Source organism: Echiichthys vipera, assembly GCF_963691815.1.
Source record: "Echiichthys vipera genome assembly, chromosome: X".
NCBI lineage: Eukaryota > Metazoa > Chordata > Actinopteri > Perciformes > Trachinidae > Echiichthys > Echiichthys vipera.
In genome coordinates this window covers 44970506-44994649 of record NC_139825.1, presented here as the reverse complement: position 1 = coordinate 44994649, position 24144 = coordinate 44970506, and the positions used below count along the sequence as shown (strand labels likewise).

Here is a 24144-nt window from a genome sequence, read left to right as displayed (position 1 = left end):
TAAAGTGATGCAGTGATGATATAAAGTGATATAAAGTGATGCAGTGATGATATAAAGTGGTGCAGTGATGATATAAAGTGATGCAATGATGATATAAAGTGATATAAAGTGATGCAGTGATGATATAAAGTGATATAAAGTGATGCAGTGATGATATAAAGTGATGCAGTGATGATATAAAGTGATGTAAAGTGACATTTGCTCAGGACACAGTGTCTCCACTGTTCCTCACCTGACCTGTGGGAGATGAATTATACAGTTACTTACATTAAGACAAATGTTTTTTGTATTGCAGGTTTTCTGAAATGTATGATTGAATAATGCAAATTAGGCGTAATCTTATGAACTATGTGCTAATTTTACACATTTCCAGGACAGAAATGTGAACATTGGATAAAGCTGGGTTCAAAATGAATGGCGTTGACGTATTAGAGTTAAAGGTTTGCACAGAGGCAATGTTGGATATCCCTATCCAAAGAAAACACTGAAAAATAAATCCCTTTTCACTATGTTTTAGTGGTAAAATGTCGAAATAATCAGGCTGTGAATGATATATGAAAAAAACAAACTGTAAAAATCGTTCATAATAAAGATATGAATGAAACTGGAACGTCTGATGTTAAAGTGCTACTGAAGTGGAGATTTCTGGCTCAGTTTAGACACTGCAGGTGAATATTTAAACATTTTTAACTAATATATATCACAATGAAGCTTCCCCAGTTGATTTATACTGAAAGACAATAATTTTTTGTATCACACATTTTCTGAAATTTGACATCTTTATATGCAAATGTGAGACTGTTGGTAAATTTAAGATAAATGGTTGTTTTCTAGCAAAAAAAATAGCTAAAAATGAAGAAGTGCATGAAAAAAAAAGTTATGCGTCTGCCTTGTATTGTACCTTAGTACTGGGGTTGAATGATAGTTTAATGCTAACACGTTTTATACAGTTTTTGTGCTAACATTGATGTTGTACTGCCAGTTTTTGCAGCGTTAAACATGTGAATTTGCATCGAACGGGGAGAAAAAGATCATCAAAAACCTAACGCAACATATTTCCATTCCAAACAATTAACTAAATGTGACAGAGTGCAACAGACATTGTGGTTAAACGTAGGTTTATAGAATATACAACAATACGCAGCGTGTATTGTTCTAAAAATGAAGAAGTGCATGAAAAACAACAGTATTCTTCTGCCTTGTGTTCTCCTTAGTACTGGGGTTGAATGATAGTTTACTGCAAACACATTTTATACAGTTTTTGTACTAATATGAATGTTGTTCTGACAGTTTTTGCCACGTTAAACACGTGAATTTGCATCTGAACGGGAGAAAAAGATCAACAAAAACCTAACGCAACATATTTCCATTCCAAACAATTAACTAAATGTGACAGAGTGCAACAGACATTGTGGTTAAACGTAGGTTTATACAATATACAACAATACGCAGCGCGTATTGTTCTAAAAATGAAGAAGTGCATGGGGAAAAAAAGATATGCTTCTGCCTTGTGTTCTCCTTAGTACTGGGGTTGAATGATAGTTTATTGCAAACACGTTTTATACAGTTTTTGTACTAACATTGATGTTGTACTGCCAGTTTTTGCCACGTTAAACACGTGAATTTGCATCTGAACGGGAGAAAAAGATCAACAAAAACCTAACGCAACATATTTCCATTGTTGAACTGATTAATTGCTTTTATTTGTTTTTTGTTTTTTAAAAAAAAAATCAGTCTCCTGTCGTCTAGGAGAAGGTACCGGAGCCTCCGAACCTGTTCCACCAGACTGGCGAACAGCTTTATGCAACCAGGCTGTGGGGAAGCTCAACGCCCTTCCCTCTCTCCCTCCCCTCTCTCCCTCCCCTCTCTCCCTTCCCTCTCTCCCTTCCCTCTCCCCTCTGTCCCTCCCCTCTCTCCCTCTCCTCTCTCTCTCCCCTCTCTCCCTCCCCTCTCTCGCTCCCCTCTCTCCCTCCCCTCTCTCCCTCCGCTCTGCCCCCAAGAACTCTGGACCTTGACCCCCCATCAGAAGCAGCACTGGTCACTTTTATCACATCATCAGTGCCTTTAAGTGCACATTTCAACCGGAGGGTTGCTGGTACAAGTCCCTGTGTGGACCATGAATGGAGCGTGGACTGGTGGCTGGAGAGGTGCCAGTTCATCTCCTGGGCACTGCCGAGGTGCTGTTGAGCAAGGCACCGAACTCCCAACTGCTCGGGGCGCCGGTCACTGGCAGCCCCCTCGCTCTGACATCTCTCCATTGGTTGCATGTATAGGTCCTGTCTGTGCGTGTGTGCGTGTGTGTGTGTGTGTGTGCGTGTGTGTGTGCGTGTGTGTGTGCGTGTGTGTGTGTGTGTGTGTAACATGATTAATAATAATAGAGTGAAAAATTGAATTTCCCCATTCGCGGGACTAATGAAGGAATTCTTCTTCTTCTTCTTCTTCTTCTTCTTCTTCAATTTATATAGTTCACTGCATATTGCACATATTGTACAGTATATCCTTTACACTGTGCACGTTCATCTCTTGTTTTCTATTTACTCTGCATTATTTAAATGCTGAATTAATTTATCGTATATCATTTGCACTTCTTGCACCGTGGGTTCAACAGAAACCTCTGTGAGTCTCCACTGTATGTTTTGGCCCCGTCTTCCATAGATGCCCTGTGTCAAAACCTGCTTTGCCGTTATTGTAGTTTACACTGTGCTCACATGGTTTATGTTCCCAAATAAAGATGTCTTTATTGTAATAACCACAATTGGTACAAGTGACACCTGAGCCAATCAAATGCGACTGCCAAATGCCAATATTGTGTATCGAAGCAGATACAGTATAACGCAGCCAAGTATCTGCTATTTGCTTTGGCAATGTGTAAAACAACAGTATAATGTTGTAAGCCTGTGAAACTCAGGAGGATCTTCAACAAACACTGCATCCCTGTGTGTTTCAAACCCAGTAACACACTCAGACATAGACAAGTACATCCCAAGGACAGAACACCACACACCCACAAAAGCAACCTGGTTAATTCTGTCCAATGCAACGAGGAATGCAAACATCTCTACACTGGAGAAACAAAACAACCACTGCATAAACGCATGGCCCAACACAGGAGAGCTAACTCCTCAGGCCTGGACTCTGCTGTCCACTTACACCTCAAGGAGAAAGCCCACTCCTTTGATGACAACAATGTCCACATCTTGGACAGAGAGGACAGATGGTTTGAAAGAGGAGTAAAAGAAGCCATCTATGTAAAAGTGGAAAAACCATCGCTAAACAGAGGAGGAGGTCTGAGACACCACTTATCTCCAATTTACAATGCAGCCCTTTCATCCCTTCATTCAACAATCTAACCTCAAAGAATAACTGTTCACAAATGGCCGCCTGTGACTCCAACGACTGTCGTTCAGACTCAATAGAGCACTAACGAAGTCCAAACCAACTTCCCACCAACGACTGTCACCCTAACGACGGGCGTGGGCACTTGGAGCACGAAGGGTTCCAGTGACATCATCGGCCTTGTGAGAGGTTAAATACCTGGATCTCACACCAGTTAGTTGGACCAGTCCCAGCCTGGTCCTGGTCCTGGTCCTGGTCCTGGTCAGATGCGTACATGAACTGATGAAGCCTCTTGGATGAGAGGTAAATCGCTTCCTAAACAAATAACCAAGTCCAGTTGTTTTTTTAACTGAAATTGCTTTGAGGATAAGTATAATGTTATGTTTAGTTTGGGAGAGGTGTTTCCATGCTTGAAGATGGCGTCAATCCTGAAGACATGGTGCAGGCCAGATATTCAGGTGAAACTGCAAGAGCCAGTCAATGCAGTTAAGCCAAAGCAGATACAATACATATATAAGGTCTGGTTGCGCAGCCACGTATCAGGTTAAAGTAATAATAATATGTTTAATAAAAAGTTTATTCATAGAGCTCCTTTCAAGAGCTGACGTCACAAAGCGCTTCACAACACAAGATAAAGCTGATTTTGGTAACTTTAACAGGGGCCCAGCAGGTAGGATTTCACCCCTGGGGCCCCAAAGATAAAGGTAATAAGTAAATGAAGTCTTGCTGAGTGTGTTTGCTCAACACGTTAAACTACTCTGCACTCGGCTTCGAACTGAAAATGGCCAAGACACCAAAAAGGCATGAGGCTTGAGGAGTACTTGTGCACCAATGTGTTCAAACTGTTAAGAACAATTTAATGGAAAGCACTTCATTTACAGTGCAGAGTAAAATTCTGTATCAATAAAACAATCAGTAAAATGTGATAATTTAGTGATCTAGTAAACTCTGTATAGCACCTTTTATGCAAGAAATGCACCAGTAAATGGTAATAGTAAAGAATGCAACATTAAAATGTGTGTGTGTGTAATATGTACTAATAATAGCCATTGCCTAATCTTAACTTTAACCCCAGCCTCGGCCTTTGCGCCAGTATTTCCTCCATTTACTGGACCTGGTTTTAGTCTCACTGAGGGTAAAGGTCCTCACACACAGCCTTTTATAACTACATGTATTCTCAACACTTTGATACTTGATTGAGAGAGTTGATGTGGGTTTTGGAAAGCAGTGGATGTAATTACTCAAGTTGTTTTTCAAAAAATATTCAGCTTTACATCTGAATCAAGGGGCATTTAAACCCTGTCAGTCGAAGTAATGCAGTGGACAAATTCCCAGAGGGAGATACTGATCTTTTGACTGATAAGTGTATATAAGTATATATATATATATATATATAGTACTTCTGTACAGTACTATTCACATGTTCAATGATGCCATTCCTGTGAATGTTGTGTCCATATCGTGAGCCTAGAAGAACAGGGAGTGAAAGCCTCAAGTTGAAGGGGCTAAACTGAGCCCCCAGGGTAGAAACACTACACTACAGCTAATTTGAGAGCATGTTTCATCTGGTCTTGGACTGCCCCCCCTCCCAAGTCTTGCAGGTTTGAAGCTGGAAGTCAATACCGTACATACTTTTCAAGGGACACTGGATAACTACATTTTTACCCCCAGATTTAATAATGTTTAACTCACAGGGAAAACATTTCCCCTTGTAAATTGGATTATTTATACAGTTTATACAGTTGTTTTATAACTTACGGATGCAGTCAGTAATGCAACTGCTGGTGCAAACCACTTGGTGCTGCATTGGTGCTTGCCACTATCCAAGCTATGTGAACTAAATTGGTAAAAGAAAATGAGGTAAAATGTGTTTTATAAGTAACAAAGGGGTGAAATACAAGTACTGGAGTAGAAGTATAAAGTAGTGTAAAAATGGAAACACACAAGCAAGATACAAGTGCCACAAAATATTATAAACCATGGGTGTCAAAGTCAAGGCCCGGGGGCCAGATCCGGCCCGCAAATGAATGATCTTGGCCCCCGGGATGATATTTGATTAGTATTAGAACCGGCCCGCACGCCACAGCCGCCTGCTGGTGTTATTCACGCACCAAAACTACATTACCCACAATGCAATGCTGCAAGTGGGCCGCCTCGGCTTCATTATTCCTCAGAATTCAGGGCATATGTCAACTTTCAGCCCAATTACTGACCGTACAAAAATATTGGATTATTAATTTAATTGAGCCAGTTGAGGTGGTTCAGGATCATCTAGTAAGGATGAACCCTGGGCGCCTCCCTAGGGAGGTGTTCCAGGCACGTCCAGCTGGGAGGAGGCCTCGGGGAAGACCCAGGACCAGGTGGAGAGATTATATCTCCACACTGGCCTGGGAACGCCTCAGGATCCCCCAGTTAGAGCTGGTTAATGTGGCCCGGGAAAGGGAAGTTTGGGGTCCCCTGCTAAAGCTGCTGCCCCCGCAACCCGACCCCGGATAAGAGGCTGAAGATGAGATGAGATGAGACACTGTGTTAGGTCTTGGTTCAACAGGTTATATGCATCATTTTAATATGTTTTAATAAACATTGAACCAGTCCGGCCCTCGGCGTGTAGCAAATTAGGGTTTTTGGCCCTCTGATGTTTTTGACCTCTGACATCCCTGTTATAAACAGTACTTGAGATGGATTATGATTATGAGACAGACAAGAGGTTTGAATAACTGATAACTATGCTGAACGTGGGCCAGAGCATCGCTGGCTGAGAAAGGCACGAAAGACAACAGACGCAACAGTGCCGATACTTTCAGCGAACCCCAACTTTATTAAGATAAATTGTATACAACTCCAGTCAAAGAGCAACATGGCCGCCATGCGGAAAAATCTCCGCCTTTGTTCAGCTCTGAGCAGAACCGGCTACAAGACACACTGCGTTTGTGTACAGCCAGACAGAACATGAGTGACAATAGCGACTATTGGCATTATGGAAATTTATCTCCAGTAGTTTGTCTTTAAATATCAGGACTAGGGTCGTCACCGGTCACAAATAAGGTGATTTTTGCATTACAAAAATGAGCACAAGTTACAAATCACGACTTTGTTTGATTCATTTATTTAAAGATTTAGGTTTAATTACAGTCTGTTTGATCCTGGACCGACCCCAATCCATCCATGCATGAACATGTGTGCCTCTAGAGGGAGAGAAGCTACAGCAATGGGGCAGTGAGCAGAAGTTTTATCAGGAAGACCAACATGGAAACCACATGTCTAATGTTCATCTCTTTATGTCTGTATCCGTTTTGCACTACAGGTGAGTTGAGAGCGAATTAAGAAAAAATAAAATAACAAAATCCAACTCACCATCTCAATTTGACTGAATATTCACAAGAGGTCACTGTGTCAAAAGGCTGGAAAAAGCACACACCACACACACACACACACACATTATCCTTAAACTGAACCAATGTAGGGCTTTCTCAGGTCGCATCACTGGTGAACCACAGACAGCAAGCAGCAGGAGGAGGTGTCGGGTGTATTGCAATGTAAACTGAGGTACAGAGGCCTTCCACGGTGCTGTAGTGTGCCTCCTGGGAGCCATATTAAGACATCCACGTCAAATTGTTTTAAAGGATCGCAGGCCGAGAAGGTTGGACATCACTGAACTAAGGTATGAAATGAACTAGCATCGTCTTATTCACTTCGGTAAATTAACTTTCACTAACGGACACTTGCTTTCTTGAGCAAATTCTTCAAAGTAACTCTATGCTTGAGGCAGTCGTGTCAAAAAGCCCTTTCTGCAATACTTTTTTCCTCTCACATGACATTTTAGGTTTTAACTGATTAGCTCCAGAGTGCCTAACGAGTGTTCAAGAAGTTGCCTGTGGACACTTCAGAAGAAGATAGGGCGGATAGAGGGATCAAACCCTGTATACTCATTTTATAAGATGTCCCCACTGCTGCAATATGTAGTTTGACAGTGATATCTAAATGAGAAAGTCCTACATTGTTCATCATTCATCTTGTTTTGCTTCTGCTGAGATTTAGCAGAGATTGTGTGTAGATGAAGGGTTGTCGTCATCATTGTAGAAGAGCAGAGAGATGACAACGCAGGAAGCAGAAAAATGGCTGAATCATGTTGTTGTCTTTCTAGTTTTGCTTTTTTTCTCCCCACATACACAACTTCAACAAGCCCTGTCCTGTTCCTCACACACCTTTCCCTAGAAGTATGCACTTGCGAAAAGAGAACTTTGATAAACATCACCACAGGCTGTTAGGGCACGACATTTGCTTTCCATACTCTGTGCCCTTTAGAAACTGAGGAGTGTACAGCTGGAGCAAAGAGATTCTTACTGTAACATTAATCAGAGAAGGAAAGCCTTTGTAGTTCATTTCATTTTAAGTCAGTGAATATGTGCACAAGTGCATACTTTAGGGTTGGGGTATGGTTAGATAGTGGGACGTAGGCTTTAAGACGGAGCAGCATGCCGGCAGCCAGCTCAGCAGCCCAGAGTCCCTGTCTCTCTTCCAGATGTCTGGGAGCAGCCTGGTACCATAGAGACAGACAGGAGAAGGGGCACTAGCTAGCAGGGCAAGCTAGCTTAGTTAGCCGCCCAGGCCTCGAGTTCCGCCATGTCGTCCTCGTCTTCTTCCTCCTTCTTCTTGGCTATAAAAGGAACAAAAACAAAATTGAAACACATGATATTTAATTATGTTACGGTGCAGATTTGTGTGATATGTGGGTGGCATGCTGCATTCTGTTGTTTGTGTGTGAATCTTAAAAGTGACATATAATACCTGGTCTAGATGGTAGTGATGTAGACGGTACGCTGGGTAGAGGAACGTCCTCTGTTCCTTCGATTTCCAAAAGATTTTTGTCCAACTCTTCCTGTTCAAGCTCCTCCAGCTCAGCCATAAGCTCATCCTGAACACAAATAAGTAAAAAATTAAGAAATCAGGTTTGTGTAAACCTCTATAAGGAGATTTCCCATAGGAATCTAGAATCTGTAGGCAACAGCACAAGATTTGGGCAGCAGAAGCAGTCGTTTGAGCGTTTGAGCTTGCTTTGGTTGCATGCAGGTTAACACTCCGTGTGGAGAGCAATTTTGTGATCATTTATTTGCATACATATTATGCAAATATCCGTTTTTAGAGATGCTGCCTCTCAACTAACTTTACCAAACGGTTGTGACGAAAAGAGAGCTGAACCGGAAGGCAAAGCTCTCGATCTACCGGTCAATCTTCGTTCCTACCCTCTCCTATGGTCATGAAAGCTGGGTCACGACTGAAAGAACGAGGTCGCGGGTACAAGCAGCCAAAATTGGTTGGAGCCAGTTGAGGTGGTTCGGGCATCTAGTAAGGATCCCCCCTGGGCGCCTCCCTAAGGAGGTGTTCCAGGCACGTCCAGCTGGGAGGAGGCCTCGGGTAAGACCCAGGACCAGGTGGAGAGATTAGATCTCCACGCTTGCCTGGGAACGCCTTGGGATCCCCCAGTTAGAGCTGGTTAATGTGGCCTGAGAAAGGGAAGTTTGGGGTCCCCTGCTAAAGCTGCTGCCCCCACGACCCGACCCCGGATAAGCGGTTGAAGATGAGTGAGTGAGAGTGTCTCTCAACTCCCTTCTCACGTCTGAAGTTGGCCTGGATATTCGCTGGCTGCACTGGAAAGCCTGAAATATTTGCCCGTGCCCCCAGAAGCTAAACTGTCGTCAGACAGATAGCTGATGGGTGTTGAGATCGGGTTGGTGTAGGCCCACCAAAGACCTTCCTAAGGTCACACTCACACTGTCCTTCCGTACCGTGCCCCAGGACGTTTCATGGCTAAAAAGTTGCCATCCACGGCCCGTTTGGGAGAGGTGGGCTTTTGTAAAGTACTTTTGCACATGTACAAGCACTAGCGTGCGCACGTGTACAAGCAGAGCTTCTTATATTGATACTAGAGACAATCGTCGTTGTTGGGTGAGTCAAATAAGCTGTAGTTTATGTTCTCACCTCGTCAAACTCTTCTCCGAAACCAATTGGTCTGGAAATGACATCTGAGATTTCTTGAGCCACTTCCTGTTGTTCTGTGATGTCTGCCATTAGATCGTCTACTTTGTCAATGTCCCTGTGAAACAGGAGGACAAAGAGGAAATGAAAATGCATGCATGAACACAAACATGTCTCAATATGAAGCAGTGATGATGCCACATGCCATTTAAGCGGTAATAAAAGGGATGAGACACAAAAAGATATACTGCATACAGTAATATTACTTAAAACAACTACTCACAAAAACCTCAACAATGAATTTAAAATCTCATCTGTTTCTAAATATCTTACATGTTTTCATGTGCAGCCTTCATTGCCTTGGCGGCGTAGCCCATGTTCTTGAGCACTTCTGTGTTAGTGTTGGCGTTCTCTAGCGCCTCCCTCTGGAACTCAATGGTAGACAACGTCCCGTCGATCTGTGTGAGCTGCTTCTCGTACCGCTTTTTCCTTTTCAAGGCCTGTAGAGCAGCTGAAGAGATAGAAAGAGTGAGACAAAGTTCAATCAGGAGATAGGTGCTACTCCTTATTGAAGTGGCTGTAGATTCTCAGTGCTGCTCAGGGCTCCAGATGTCTCGACATATCAATATGTAAGAGGCTAAACAGCAACAGAGTGACAGATAAGACAGGAACAATATGTAAGCAGTGCAAGAAGATAGTGCCGTCTGCACTGTAACACAAACACGTAACATGTGAGCTCCCGCAAATTCAGGCTACAAGTTATAATAACGGTGCTCCCGAGCCCAGTGACAGCAAAAAAAATAGTTCTCATGTTGGCTCTATAGGGAGAAATCCACGGTGTTTAACTGTTTCATTCACTTTCTTTCTCCGCCCAGCGCAGAGAGTGAGGCAGCAGGTGACACAGACTGATCTGATCAGTCAGTGTAGACACGGTTCATATGTTTAAAACACATAAACAGTCGGAGAAAACTCGGGTGTGAGTCGATAAATAAAATGTGACATGTATCTGTTCTGTGAGATGAGCGAGTGACGGTCAGCACAACGCTTCTTATCTCGCTCTCTATGGAGCAGTGCCGTATGTGGACAGGCGCAGGGGCGGGGCCATTTTAGATGGCGAGGCACCCCAGCAGTGGCCCGGGTTTGGGGAGGCTATAGGGGCTATACTTTACTTTTATTTACTTTATCGCTTACACAAGTACTACGCAAAGACACCTTCAGCACCACCACAGCTCTCTGCTAAAATCAACACCCTGTATGTCTGAACAGGCGCACACAAAATATCGTCAGAACCGCCGCTGGCCTCATGCTCCTACACATGCACACGCTCGTGCTCGTACATGTGCAAAAGTGCTTTACAAAAGCTCACCTCTCCCAAACAGGCCGTGCCCGTGCCTAGGCGTGGTACGGTTTCACTCACACTGGTCAAACGAATTAGACTTTAGCTGTGAAAAGTGCTTGGGCACGGTACAGATGGACAGTGTGAGTGCGCCCAGTGTGTCTGATAACTGCTCCAGTGGATGTTGGAACTGTGACAAAGCTACATGAAACTCTGTGCAGTGTGGGTCTTTGAGGACACATTAGGAGCAGGAAGAGCTGTGCTGCGGTGAAATGTTGTTCCTCCTAATGGAGCAAGATTATTAATCTCATAAAATCCTGTCGGAGCCAAATCTTTGCCTGCAGACACAATATACAATATGCTTTGTTTGTAACCTCACTGTTTTCTCTTTAACAAGGTCTGAATTTCATCAAGCTCGAAGACGTCCCCTCTCACCTAAATAATGAATAAATAATGTAATAATAAGGGATTGTAATATCTGGAAAACATGAGAGAAACCATTGGATTGATGCCACTGGAAAAATACCTCTGACTGGTTTTGACCAATGATTAAAATGTGACATTTGTAGCTTTAATGCTGACACAGTTAGGGCGCACTCACACTGTCCTTCCGCACCGGGCCAAAACAGGTTTTTCGGGTCAAGTCTAGTGCGTTTGACCAGTGTGAGTGCAACTGCTCCGCGCATAACTGCGGCCAGCTGGCCGTCCACGGCCCGTCTGAGAGGGGTGGGCTTTTGTAGAGCGCGTTTGCACATGTACGAGCACGAGCATGCGCACGTGTACGAGCACGAGCACGAGGCCTACGGTGGTTCTGACGTAATTTATATGCGCCTGTTCGGACATAGAAAAAAGAAGGACGGACCATGCGCAGACATTTAACAACAACAACAATGGCGGTGAAAGGTTCACGTTGGTGTGATGCGGAGGTGGAGTGTTTACTGCAGATTTGGTCGATGAAAAGATTCAAAAGCAGTCGACAAGACGCACAAAAACTCTGAGGTCTACGGAAAGATCTGGAAACAAAGCGACGCATCGCTATGACATCAATCAATGCGTGTGACGTGTTACGGCGTGATGACGTATGGACAGAAAGAAGCATTTGTGCGAGGCCCAGGTAGTGTGAGTACAAACGGGGCTGGGGCGCGGGGGGGGGGGGGGGGGACAAGTACCCTAAAGTCGTAGTAGTAGGTATTAATTTGTTGATAGTCAGACAACTATTGTGACGACATATTTCTTGTTTAAGCCATTTATGAGGTAAAATGCCAAACATGCAGTGGTCCCAGCTTCTCATTTTTTTTGATTTGACGATAATAAACTGAACATATTTTTGGTTTTAGACTGTTGGTCAAACAGGAAAAGACATTAACTTGGGCTCTGGGGAATTACTATTGGCTCCTTTCCCTGCACATGTATAATATTCTGACATGTAATCGACTAAAACTGTTAATTGATGACTCATAACTAAAATAATCATTAGTCAAAATGTCAAATTTACTGATTAATCAATTCACTAACTGCTTTCATTGATTCTACATATACTCAATATACTACATTTCAGTTTCTCTCTGTGAACAATGACCTAAACCAAAACACAGGGAATACTTTTTTTTTAGTGCCAAGGTGGGAAAACACCTCATCGAGAGAGTCAATAACACAAACCAGCTGAGTCACATATGTGAACAAAAGATAAGTATGTGTCATGGTATATGGTCTACTTGCTGTCAGCCTCTTGAGCAGCTACAGGTAACTGAAACGCTTCAGCAGTAATCAGATTCAGACACTTCACACAGACAAAGCAACAGTCAAAAGTGCATATTTTATGTTTTCTGACACAAAGATCTCATCTCATCTCATCTTTAGCCTCTTATCCGGGGTCGGGTCTCGGGGGCAGCAGCTTTAGCAGGGGACCCCAAACTTCCCTTTCCTGGGCCACATTAACCAGCTCTAACTGGGGGATCCTGAGGCGTTCACAGGCCAGTGTGGAGATATAATCTCTCCACCTGGTCCTGGGTCTTCCCCGAGGCCTCCTCCCAGCTGGACGTGCCTGGAACACCTCCCTAGGGTGGCGCCCAGGGTTCATCCTTACCAGATGATCCTGAACCACCTCAACTGGCTCCTTTCAACGCAAAGGAGCAGCAGCTCTACTCCGAGTTCCTTACGGATGCTGAACTTCTCCCCCTCTCTCTAAGGGAGACTCCAGCCCCCCTCCTGACGAAAACACATTTCAGCCGCTTGTACCCGCGATCTCGTTCTTTCGGTCCTGACCCAGCTTTCATGACCACAGGTGAGGGTAGGAACGAAGATTGACCGGTAGATCGAGAGCTTTGTCTTCCTCAGCTCTCTTTTCGTCACAACGTTGCGGTAGAGCGACTGCAGCACCGCCCCCCCCCCTCTCCGATTCTCCGGCCAAACTCACGCTCCATCGTCCCCTCACTCGTGAACATGATCCCGAGGTACTTAAGCAATCCACCGGTTTCGTGCTAAGAGCCATCGCCTCAGATTTAGAGATGCAGTTTCTATACGCAGTATAATCTATCCCAGGACAGTTGTCATGAATGGGGAAAGTAGATATAGAGCTATAGAGAATTATTTCTGATGAACAAACTGACAAACTGAGATACCCCTCATTACTAAATACCCAACATACTCCAGTGTTAAATTAGTATTAGGACAGTCACTTAACGTTATGTTTGATTTAAAGATCCTTCTTAAAGGACCTACCTCAAATTCAACACCTTGACAGTAAAATATTAAAAGTACAAAACGTCTTATCCATGAAATGTCATTCCATGTTGCTTAGTTTAGGTATTTCTTTCATAAGAATATCCAAAAGAAGCAAAACGTCTTTACATACAGTCTAAGGTCAAAAAGGGTCTGATCACCGAACCATGATGGTGGCGACTGAGACGCATCTCACAAGCCCGGATGCTGCATCTGCGTGTATATATCTATTAAGGCTATCAGGAAATATTAGCATGCTAACACACTAAACTAAGGTGGTGAACATTATACCTGTTTTACACCAGCATGTTAGCATGATGTTGTTAGCATGTAGCTAAAAGAACTCCAGTGCCTCAGTAAAGCCTCACAGAGCCACTTAGGGCGCACTCACTGTCCGTCCGTCCCATGCCCCGTGTTTTAGGGTACTTGTCCCCCCCGCCAGGCCCGTTTGTACTCACACTACCTGGGCCTCGGAGAATGCTTCTTGCTGCCTATACGTCATCACGCCGAAACACGTCACATGCATTGATGACGTCATCGCGATGCGTGGCTTTGTTTACAAATCTTTCCATAGACCTCAGAGTTTTTGTGCGTCTTGTCGACTGTTATTGAATCTTTTCATCGACCAAATCTGCAGTAAACACTCCACCTCCGCATCACACCAACGTGAACCTTTCGCCGCCATTGTTTTAAATGTCTGCGCATGGTCCCTCCTTCTATTTTCTATGTCCCAACAGGCGCACAGAAAATGACATCAGAACCGCCGTAGGCCTCGTGTTCGTACACGTGCGCACGCTCGTGCTCGTACATGTGCAAACGTGCTTTACAGAAGCCCACCTCTCCTAAACGGGCCGTGGCCGACAAGCGGACCAGGCAAGGAACGGTTGTACTCACACTGGTTAAACGACTAGACTTTACCCGTGAAACCTGCCTGGGGACGGTACGGATGGACAGTGTGAGTGCGCCCTAACATGACTGTAGACTCCAGATCTTGTTAGTAAATGTATTTGAGAAACATTTTTCCTTCATTTAAAGAAAAGGAAGCCAAAGGTCTCAAAAGATTAGAAAATTATGATCTGTCAGAGCACAGAATATGGTGGAAATGGTGGTTTGAATACATAACTGGGACACAAACACACAAACACACTAATCAGATTATATCAGCACCTGGCCCTATTCCTGGACCGATAACATCATTACCAAATATCAGACAGATCACAATTAGATTATCTTTGTTGCAGAGCTGCATTGAGACCGCCTTCTTGAATTTCACATCACTTTGACCTTTTTGTTAGTCTCTGTTTTTGCCTGTTGTCCTGCTCTTTGCGTGAAGTCTGATCTACATGTGCAGGCTGTGTGGTCTGTCACATTGTCGCTTCCATGACCTCTACTGCCCGAGCTGGAGAAATGAATGATTAACGGGCTATTGTGGGGTCATTCTACCTACAGACTAGAATTACTAACTTGCAGTTGTATTTCTCTGCCAACCAGTCGAGTTGCAGTTTAGATCCACGTCTGTCCTGACTTACATACTATATGTTGTGAATACTTTGAGGGAATTAAATAAATATTATAATGTTATGTGTACACGTGGATGCTTGCCCCACATCTTCAGTTCAGTTCAGTTTTATTTATAGTGTCAAATCATAACAAAAGTTATCTCAGGACACTTTACAGAGTAGGTAAAGACCACACTCTATGACTTATTTATGATTTACAGAGACCCAACAATTCCCCCGTAGAGTACGGTGGCATTGAAAACCTTCACTATAACAGACAGGAACGTCGACGGACATCTGTCTTCAACATGACAGATCTAAAAAACCACTACAGTTTCAATATTTGTGTCACCAATACAGTATCCGACCATGTGGTTGCCCGTCTGTTCCTTAGGGCGCACTCACACTGTCCTTCCGCACCGCGCCCCGGGCTTTAGGGTACTTGTCCCCCCTCCCTCTCCCCCCGCGCCCCAGGCCCGTTTGTACTCACACTGCCTGGGCCTCGCGCAAATGCTTATCGCTGTCCATACGTCGTCACGCCGTAACACGTCACACGCATTGATTGACGTCATCGCGATGCGTCACTTTGTTTCCAAATCTTTCCATAGACCTCGGAGTTTTTGTGCGTCTTGTCGACTGTTTTTGAATATTTTCATCGACCAAATCTGCAGTAAACACGCCACCTCCGCATCACACCCACGCGAACCTTTTCGCCGCCATTGTTTTAAATGTCCGCGCATGGTCCCTCCTTCTTTTTTCTATGTCCGAACAGGCGCACATAAATGACGTCAGAACCGCCGTAGGCATCGTGCTTATACATGTGCAAACGTGCTCTACAAAAGCCCACCTCTCTCAGGCGGTCTGTGGAAGGACAGTGCGAGTGCGCCCTTAGTTATTGCGTTGAATGAGGGACAGAAAGCGTTTGAACATTACAGTGTCACAGTGAAGTTCCCCTGTTGGATATAAAAAGTCATCACTTCTGCATTTTCATCAATAGACATTTGTGTGAAGTGTCTATTTAGCATGGGTATTCTGGAGTTATGTACCAAATATGAAAGCATTCTCTCAAGGTGTTTCTGAGATATCGCGTTCACAAAAATGGGACGGACAGTCAGAGGGACAACCCAAAAACATAATGCCTCTACGCTGCCAACAGCCGCTATAATGCCTGGAGGCTTTAGGTTTTCGGTTTGTCCGCCTGTAGGTCTGTGTGTCCCTCCCACAATAAGGGACAAAGGGCATTAAACAGCAAGAAGGCTGGAAAGTATAGTCGTAAAATGTGTAAACATTTGCAGTCAAACCGGAGAGAGCTGCTGTTATCATTGTAAGTTTGGTATGTTTGCTTTGAGGAATTTATGGAGATTGTGTGAATTGTTATACACTCTTGACTTAAGTGGGACTAACTGATAAGACGAACCATGCTGAAAATAAAGTGTTGGAGGCTGGTGTATCTTGTAATAAAGGTTGGGAAACCAGCTGTATATAAGCTCACAGTGCAACACAAACACTGAGACAAACAGTGTCTGAGGGCGCACTCACAATGTCCATCCATACCGTGCCCAAGCACGTTTCACGGCTAAAGTCTAATTCGGAGTGGTACAGATGCACTCACACTGGTCTTGCCGTCCACAGCCCGTTTGGGAGAGGTGGGCTTTTGTAAAGCACGCTTGCACATGTACGAGCACGAGCGTGCGCAAGTGTACGAGCACGAGGCCTACGGCGGTTCTGAGGTAATTTCCTGTGCGCCTGTTTAGACATAGAAAAAAGGAGGGACCATGCGCGGACATTTAAAACAATGGCGCCGAAAGGTTCACGTTGGTGTGATGAACAGTTGACAAGACGCACAAAAACTCTGAGGTCTAAGGAAAGATTTGGAAACAAAGAGACGCATCGCCATGACTTCAATCAATGCGTGTGATGCGTTACGACGTGATGACGTATGGACAGCAAGAAGCATTTGCGCGAGGCCCAGGTAGTGTGAGTACAAACGGGCCTGAAAGGGGAGGACAAGGACCCTAAAGCCCGGGGCGCGGTGCGGATGGACAGTGTGAGTGCATCCACTGTCTTCAAGCAGGTCTGCAGAAGTTATGCTACTAAAGCGAGTGAGTGAGTGCCCCCTGAGTGTTTGTGTTGTGCCGTCTCCCCAGAGGATTTGTGGTTGCATTACAGATCTCCTAGCAACCACAGTTGGCAATCTGGCTTTATGTAATGAAGGGTGATACGTCTAATTTTTTCTACATATAATTAGTGCGAGCAAAAACATCACAGTACATTGTGTTATCACAACATTATTGCTGAATACCATGGTATTGAGCAGTATGATGCAATTTTGTTGGACTATGAACGAACATAAAATATATACATAAAACATCACAAACACAAGCCAGCTGGTGGTTAAAAGTTGTAAGCCTGTGTTTTCATACATGTTTTTCAAAACAACTTTTAATTTTTTTTTGTTGTAAATGATCGTCAAGCTACACAATCTTCAGCTCTGGGTGAAGCAGCTGGTGCGTCCTTAGAAAACTGAAATAAAACCTTCTCCAGAACTGGACCAGGAAAAACAGTGTGTCTGATCTTTGTTGGGCACGTAAAATGTCTTCTTGCATGCTTGAGGAAATTGACTAATACTTGCATAACAAGTAGCATGCTATGGTTGCTCTGCTTCAGTACCACCGGTACAATACAGTATATAGTAAAACGTGTATGCAAGCATATACTTATAATGTTTAACAACCAGGAAACTAGCTGATAACGGCATGCGGCAAATGCATTAATCGTGTTTTCACTAGCCTTATGGAGTGGCCGCTTGGAAAGTTGCAAGGCACGCCCTCTCAAATGGCCGTTAACTTGCCATGTAGCCATTACAAAAAAAGGCCCGAGAGGGATTTACGAGACTCAGAAGGTGATGTATCACTCTGATGTGTTTTCGTTCGACCGGTGATCAGCTGATCAGTGATACAAAGGACCACAGGTCAGAATCCAACCCGGCCGCAAGCCTGCGAAAGATGTGCGTGCACAGATCATTTTCTGTGCTGCGTTCTTCTAGATAAAAGTGTCTACTCTACTTCACTGTGTTGTTGTGGTGTCTGTACTGCCACACGTCACATCTCACTGAGAGCTACGTCCAATCAGCAATCGGGTAAATCTCAGGGGACAAAAGAGGCCCTGCTCTCTGACGGGGCCATTGTCTACTCTGTCAAACGGCCTCCTGAGCGACTCACATGCAAATTAGGGGCGTTTTTGGCGAGGTGGACTCGCCTCATTGAGGGTAGTCGACGTGGATGTGAAAAAGGCACTTTATATCCGACTCTGTAACCTTTAATTAAAGTAATTGTTCAAGCTGTAAGGTTTTGGACACTAGATGGCAGCAGGGGTCTCACAAAAGCTGGTAAAAGTAAACTTTATTTATGTAACATAAGTTTGATTTTTACAGGGTTTTTCAAAGTCTTGAAAGCTTGGAAAATGCTTAATTTCTAACATAATCCTGTGTTTCATCTACACAGTTACTCATGTAAACCTAAATACAAACAGCTCGTAATATAAACAATTGATTGCTGTGGGTATAGATTAATAAATTGTATTTGTAATAAAACTTCTAAAGTGTTACATCTGGAAAATTGTGGTATGGGTACCTTGAAAATCCTTGCATTTTACTCTTAAAAAGCTGTATAGACCCTGAATTGCGAAAAGATTCATACATAGTTTCCCAAGATCGTTAGTTCTTTATTTTGGGGCCGTTTCCTCACGGATATTTCTCACTAGATGCAATTTCTACTCTGTCAAACGGCCTCCTGAGCGACTCACATGCAAATTAGGGGAGTTTTTGGCGAAATGGACCCACCTCGTTGCGGGTAGTCGACCATAGTTGAAACGCACGTATTGACTAACAATTTCAATCAATGTAAACTATCTGCGATGGTTGACCATTCCTGACTGAAGGTACGATCACAGTCAACTATCTTGTCGACTCTTCTTCGGGATATTCTGAGTCTGAATGCGTCACCTCATTTAACCTGAACAACCTGCAAGCTGCCTCATTTAGCAGAGATGTTGATGTTAATATTCATCTCATCTTCAGCCTCTTATCCGGGGTCGGGTCGCGGGGGCAGCAGCTTTAGCAGGGGACCCCAAACTTCCCTTTCCTGGGCCACATTAAACAGCTCTAACTGGGGGATCCTGAGGCGTTCCCAGGCCAGTGTGGAGATCTAATCTCTCCACCTGGTCCTGGGTCTTCCCCGTGGCCTCCTCCCAGCCGGACGTGCCTGGAACACCTCCCTAGGGAGGCGCCCAGGGTTCATCCTTACTAGATGATCCTGAACCACCTCAACTGGCTCCTTTCAACGCAAAGGAGCAGCGGCTCTACTCCGAGTTCCTCACGGATGCTGAACTTCTCCCCCTCTCTCTAAGGGAGACTCCAGCCCCCCTCCTGAGAAAACACATTTCGGCCGCTTGTACCCGCGACCTCGTTCTTTCGGTCATGACCCAGCTTTCATGACCACAGGTGAGGGTAGGAACGAAGATTGACCGGTAGATCCAGAGCTTTGCCTTTTGGCTCAGCTCTCTTTTCGTCACAACAGTGCGGTAGAGCGACTGCAACACCGCCCCCGCTGCTCCGATTCTCCGGCCAAACTCACGCTCCATCGTCCCCTCACTCGGGAACATGATCCCGAGGTACTTGAACTCCTTCACTTCGGGTAAGGACTCATTACCTAATGATCATTAATGATGTTAATATTAAAAAAGATAAAACGTTTTTTTGTTTTGTTTTCCTGTGCTCACCGTCCATCCATCCATAGTTATTATCCTGGTTATGAGGGGCTGGAGTCTCCTGTTTTCCTCTCATTTATTGAGATGGAGAAGCAGATTATTTATTATATAACTTTCAAGAGTTGGTAGAAGTAATCACATTAGAGGTCACATTTTTGTGACGCATCTGATCGGCCTTAAACTAAATCATCTTGTAGATAGTTCTGTGAATGAGCACACCAACAACCGGCCTTAACGACATTATTACAGTGACAAAATCAAAGCGTGTTTCTGTATTCCCTGATCAAAGTCTGTCGTTGATAATGATCAGTCACAAACTCGTGTGCCTGGCCTCGCCCTCTGGTATTTTACTAGTTAGAAGATATGCCACCTGTCCTGGCGTCATTTTTATAGAGTGAATTTATTAGAAAAATAATATAAAATGCAAACATATGATACATGCAAGGTTATATTACTTTACCGTAGATGTGTCGCAGAGTTTTTCCCCTTTAAACAGAAAAGTCCGAGGCACTCTTCTTGACAACAAGCTCAACTATACTTCCTATTTTTAATGTTTGTGTTCGCTTCATTATATGTTCGAACTTCTGAGCACCAGACCTTTTTTCTTCTAAGGAAACTTGTGTTTAATGTGGCTGGTTGTATTAATTCAATGAACTTGCCACAGTGTTGGAAATAATAAGTTTAACTTAAGGTAACAAATGATAAAGTGTATGTAACAATATAGCAAAGTTTGTAGGTTAATATTTGTTTCAGCTCCTCTGCTTTTTGATATATTTCTCTGCCATTAATAATAGTAACTTCAGTTTATAAAGCACCTTTAAAAACAGAAGTTTACAAGTGCTTTGACAGCCAGAGCAAAGGCAAAAACAAGAGCACAGAGATTCACACACATACATATCAGACATATATACACACACACTAAATGCTAGGACACTTAATGAACAGTAAAAACAATAAATAATTAATAACAACAGATGATAAGTAAAGAGACAATAAAGATGAATAGGTAAAATAAATAAATAAAAAATAGCTACAAAATAAATAAGATAAAACAAATGAATTGATAAAATATACAAATTAAAATAGATACAAAATAAATTGATAAAATAAAAATAAAAATAGATTTAAAAATAAATTGATAAAACAAATAAATTAGTAAATAAATTGATAGATAAAATAAATAAATAAAAAAGCTACAAAATATATAACATAAAATAAATAACTAACGAATAAATTGATAAAATTTACAAATAGAAATAGATTAAAAAATAAACTGATAAAACAAATCAAAAAGTAGATAAATTGATAAATAAAATAAATAAAAAATATACAAAATAAATAACATTAATTAAAAAATAAATTGATAATTTGTACAAATAAAATAGATAACAAAATAAAATGATAAAATATACAAATAAAATAGATAAAAAATAAATTGATGAAACAAATAAATAAGTAAATAAAATGATAGATAAAAAATAAAAATAAAAAACTACAAAATAAATAAAATAATATAAATTAATGACGAATAAATTGATAAAATATACAAATAGAAATAGATAAAAAAATTGATAAAACAAATAAACAAGTAAATAAATTGATAATTGAAATAAAGAAAGAAATGCTACAAAATAAATAAGACAAAATAAATAAAAAAATTAATTGATAAAATACAAAAATAAAAATAAATAAACAAAAAAAGATAAAATATACAAATAAAATAGATAAAAAATTAAATTGATAAAACAAATAAATAAGTAAATAAATTGATAGATAAAAAATAAAAATAAAAAACTACAAAATAAATAAAATAAAATAAATTAATGACGAATAAATTGATAAAATATACAAATAGAAATTGATTAAAAAATAAATTGATAAAGCAAATCAAAAATTAAATAAATTGATAAATAAATAAAAAATATACAAAATAAATAACATAAATTAAAAAATAAATTGATAATTTGTACAAATAAAATAGATTAAAAAAATTGATAAAATATACAAATAAAATAGATTAAAAATGAATTGATGAAACAAATAAATAAGTAAATAAATTGATAGATAAAAAATAAAAATACTACAAAATAAATAAAATAAATGAATGACGAATAAATTGATAAAATATAAAAAATAAAAATAGATTAAAAAATAAATTGATAAAATATACAAATAAAAATAGATTAAAAAATAAATTGATAAAACAAATAAATAAGTAAATAAATTGATAAATAAAATAAAGAAAGAAAGAAATGCTACAAAATAAATCAATAACAAATAAATTGATAAAATATACAAATAAAATAGATTTATAAATTGATAAAACAAATAACTAAATAAATTGATAGATAAAATAAATAATAAAAGCTACTCTATAAAAGTGGGTTTAAAGAAGTGATTTAAAAGAAGTCAATGCTTCATTAATCTTCAGTATTAACACTGTGCTGCTTTTAAAAGCCGCAGTAAAACATGGAGCCCGAGGACCGTGTGACAGTCTCACTGGGGCGGACTCGTGTTCAGGTAGATCCGCCTGTCAACTGCCAACTTCCCGGTTGTCGTTAGCCTGCGGGCTACCTCCCAAACTAAATCCCTCTGAAAACCCGGTACTTCAGGAGCTTTTTTCCTCACCTCTTTTGTTTTTCGTGCCGTTTTTCTTCGCCGTCATGAGCTCCTGGTCGATTTTCTTTTCTAGGAAATCCTGTTTTTTGGCCAACATCTCCTCGGTCTCTCGGAGTTTCTGGATAGCCTCCTGGGGTGTCGGCGCTTTCCCACCCTTACCCCCGCCGCCGAACAACTTACCAAACACCGACATGTTGTTGTTAAATGTAACAAACAATAACGCGTGTGTTAAACGTACACGAACAGCCGGTAAGTGGTGGTACCGAGCAGGCAAGCCGTTAAAACTAAATGTCCTTCTGGTCAACTACCGTCGCCGAGCCGGGGGCTGCTGCTGCTGCTGCCGCCGCCGCCGCTGTTGTTGTTTTTCCTTCTATTTCCGCTCTTCCAGAAAGGCCCCGTGATGTCATTACGTCACTCGTACGTGACTCATGCGTGACCTACGTCACACTCTCAGGGGGAATTTCACTCATGACACATTTAAATGTCTTTTCTGCTCTTTTAGTCAAACACTGTGACATGAAATTACCATTTTTTTAAAACACAAAGTTAGGTATACAACTCAAAAATTTATTTTATTTTTTTGGGGGGTACTTATTATTAACACAAATAGACTTAAAATAGTGCTTACATTCAATTTTCACTCTATTATTTTTCATTTTACACACACACAGGCCCAAAATACACACACATGCACAGACAGGACCTATATACATGCAATTAATGGAGAGATGTTAGAGTGAGTGGGCTGCCAGTGACCGGCGGCGCGAGCAGTTGGGGGTTCGGTGCCTTGCTCAACAGCACCTCGACAGTGCCCAGGAGATGATCTGGCACCTCTCCAGCCACCAGTCCACACTCCGTTCATGGTCCACACAGGGACTTGAACCAGCAACCCTCCGGTTCCTCGCCCAGTCACCTATGGACTGAGCTACTACCGCCCCAGTTCAATCTTCAAACAATATAACAATAGTAACAATGACAAAATCGCTTAAGGTAGTGCATAAATAAGAAATAAAATAAAACATTGATGTATATAAATCATTAAGGATCAAATTCATTGGCTTTAGTTTTCACAGCTTTGCAGTTGGTGCAATACTTTAGTGTGTCCAGGTAGGAGTAAAAGTAAGAAATGGTTTGCAAATTTGGTGTTGTGTATATTCAAATCAATTAAATTAAATTTTATTTACAGTGCCAAATCATAACAAAAGTTATCTCAGGACACTTTACAGAGTAGGTAAAGACCACACTCTTTGACTTATTTATGATTTACAGAGACCCAACAATTCCCCCGTAGAGTATGGTGGCGTTGAAAACCTTCACTATAACAGACAGGAACGTCAGACAGACCCAGCTCTGTGGAGGACGCACATCTGTCTGCACCGGAGAGAGGAAGAGAAGGAGAGAGAGAGAGAGAGAAAAGACGGACAGATGGACAGAGAGAGACAAAGACAGACACAAAGACAGAGACAGACACACTTCCAGTAACTATAATAATATCTGCAGTAATGTGAATATGACTTATTCAGTTCAATTCAGTTTTATTTACAGCGCCAAATCATAACAAAATTTATCTCAGGACACTTTACAGAGTAGGCAAAGACCACACTCTATGACTTATATATGATTTATTTTTTAGAAATATATTTCCTTTCGAAAAGTAGTATGTTATTTTCTTATTATTAGCTACATTTTATATAGTGTTATTCAGAAGACAGCCACTGTCCCCATATTTAAGAGTAAACTTAAAACTTTCCTCTTTGATAAATCTTACAGCTAGGGCTTACGAGCCCTCAGCTGTGTTGTTATTGTTAAGCTGATTTTGTTCTGCTTAATAATGCTGCTATAGGCCTAGTCTGCCGGGGGATAATACCTGATACTCTGAGCTTCTCTCCT

At 41.8% G+C, this 24144-nt stretch overlaps 1 protein-coding gene across 1 annotated transcript; it reads right to left on the bottom strand.

The window, feature by feature from the left end:
- Positions 1 to 6149: 6149 nt before the first annotated feature.
- chmp4ba (charged multivesicular body protein 4Ba) lies at positions 6150 to 22616 on the bottom strand. Its single transcript, XM_083939880.1, has 5 exons — positions 22264 to 22616; positions 9646 to 9823; positions 9316 to 9430; positions 8125 to 8251; positions 6150 to 7993 (listed from the first exon to the last, which is right to left on the bottom strand). The coding sequence occupies exons 1-5, from the start codon at positions 22445 to 22447 to the stop codon at positions 7929 to 7931; spliced, it is 669 nt and encodes a 222-aa protein (XP_083796006.1). The 5' UTR covers positions 22448 to 22616; the 3' UTR covers positions 6150 to 7928.
- Positions 22617 to 24144: the final 1528 nt, after the last annotated feature.

Coding starts and splice junctions, on each gene's coding strand:
- chmp4ba (XM_083939880.1), bottom strand. CDS start 22,447: ATGTCGGTGTTTGGTAAGTTGTTCGGCGGCGGGGGTAAGGGTGGGAAA. Junction 9,824..22,263: donor CGGCACGAAAAACAAAAGAG/GTGAGGAAAAAA, acceptor CTATCTCTTCAG/CTGCTCTACAGGCCTTGAAA. Junction 7,994..8,124: donor ATCACTACCATCTAGACCAG/GTATTATATGTC, acceptor TTCCTTTTATAG/CCAAGAAGAAGGAGGAAGAA.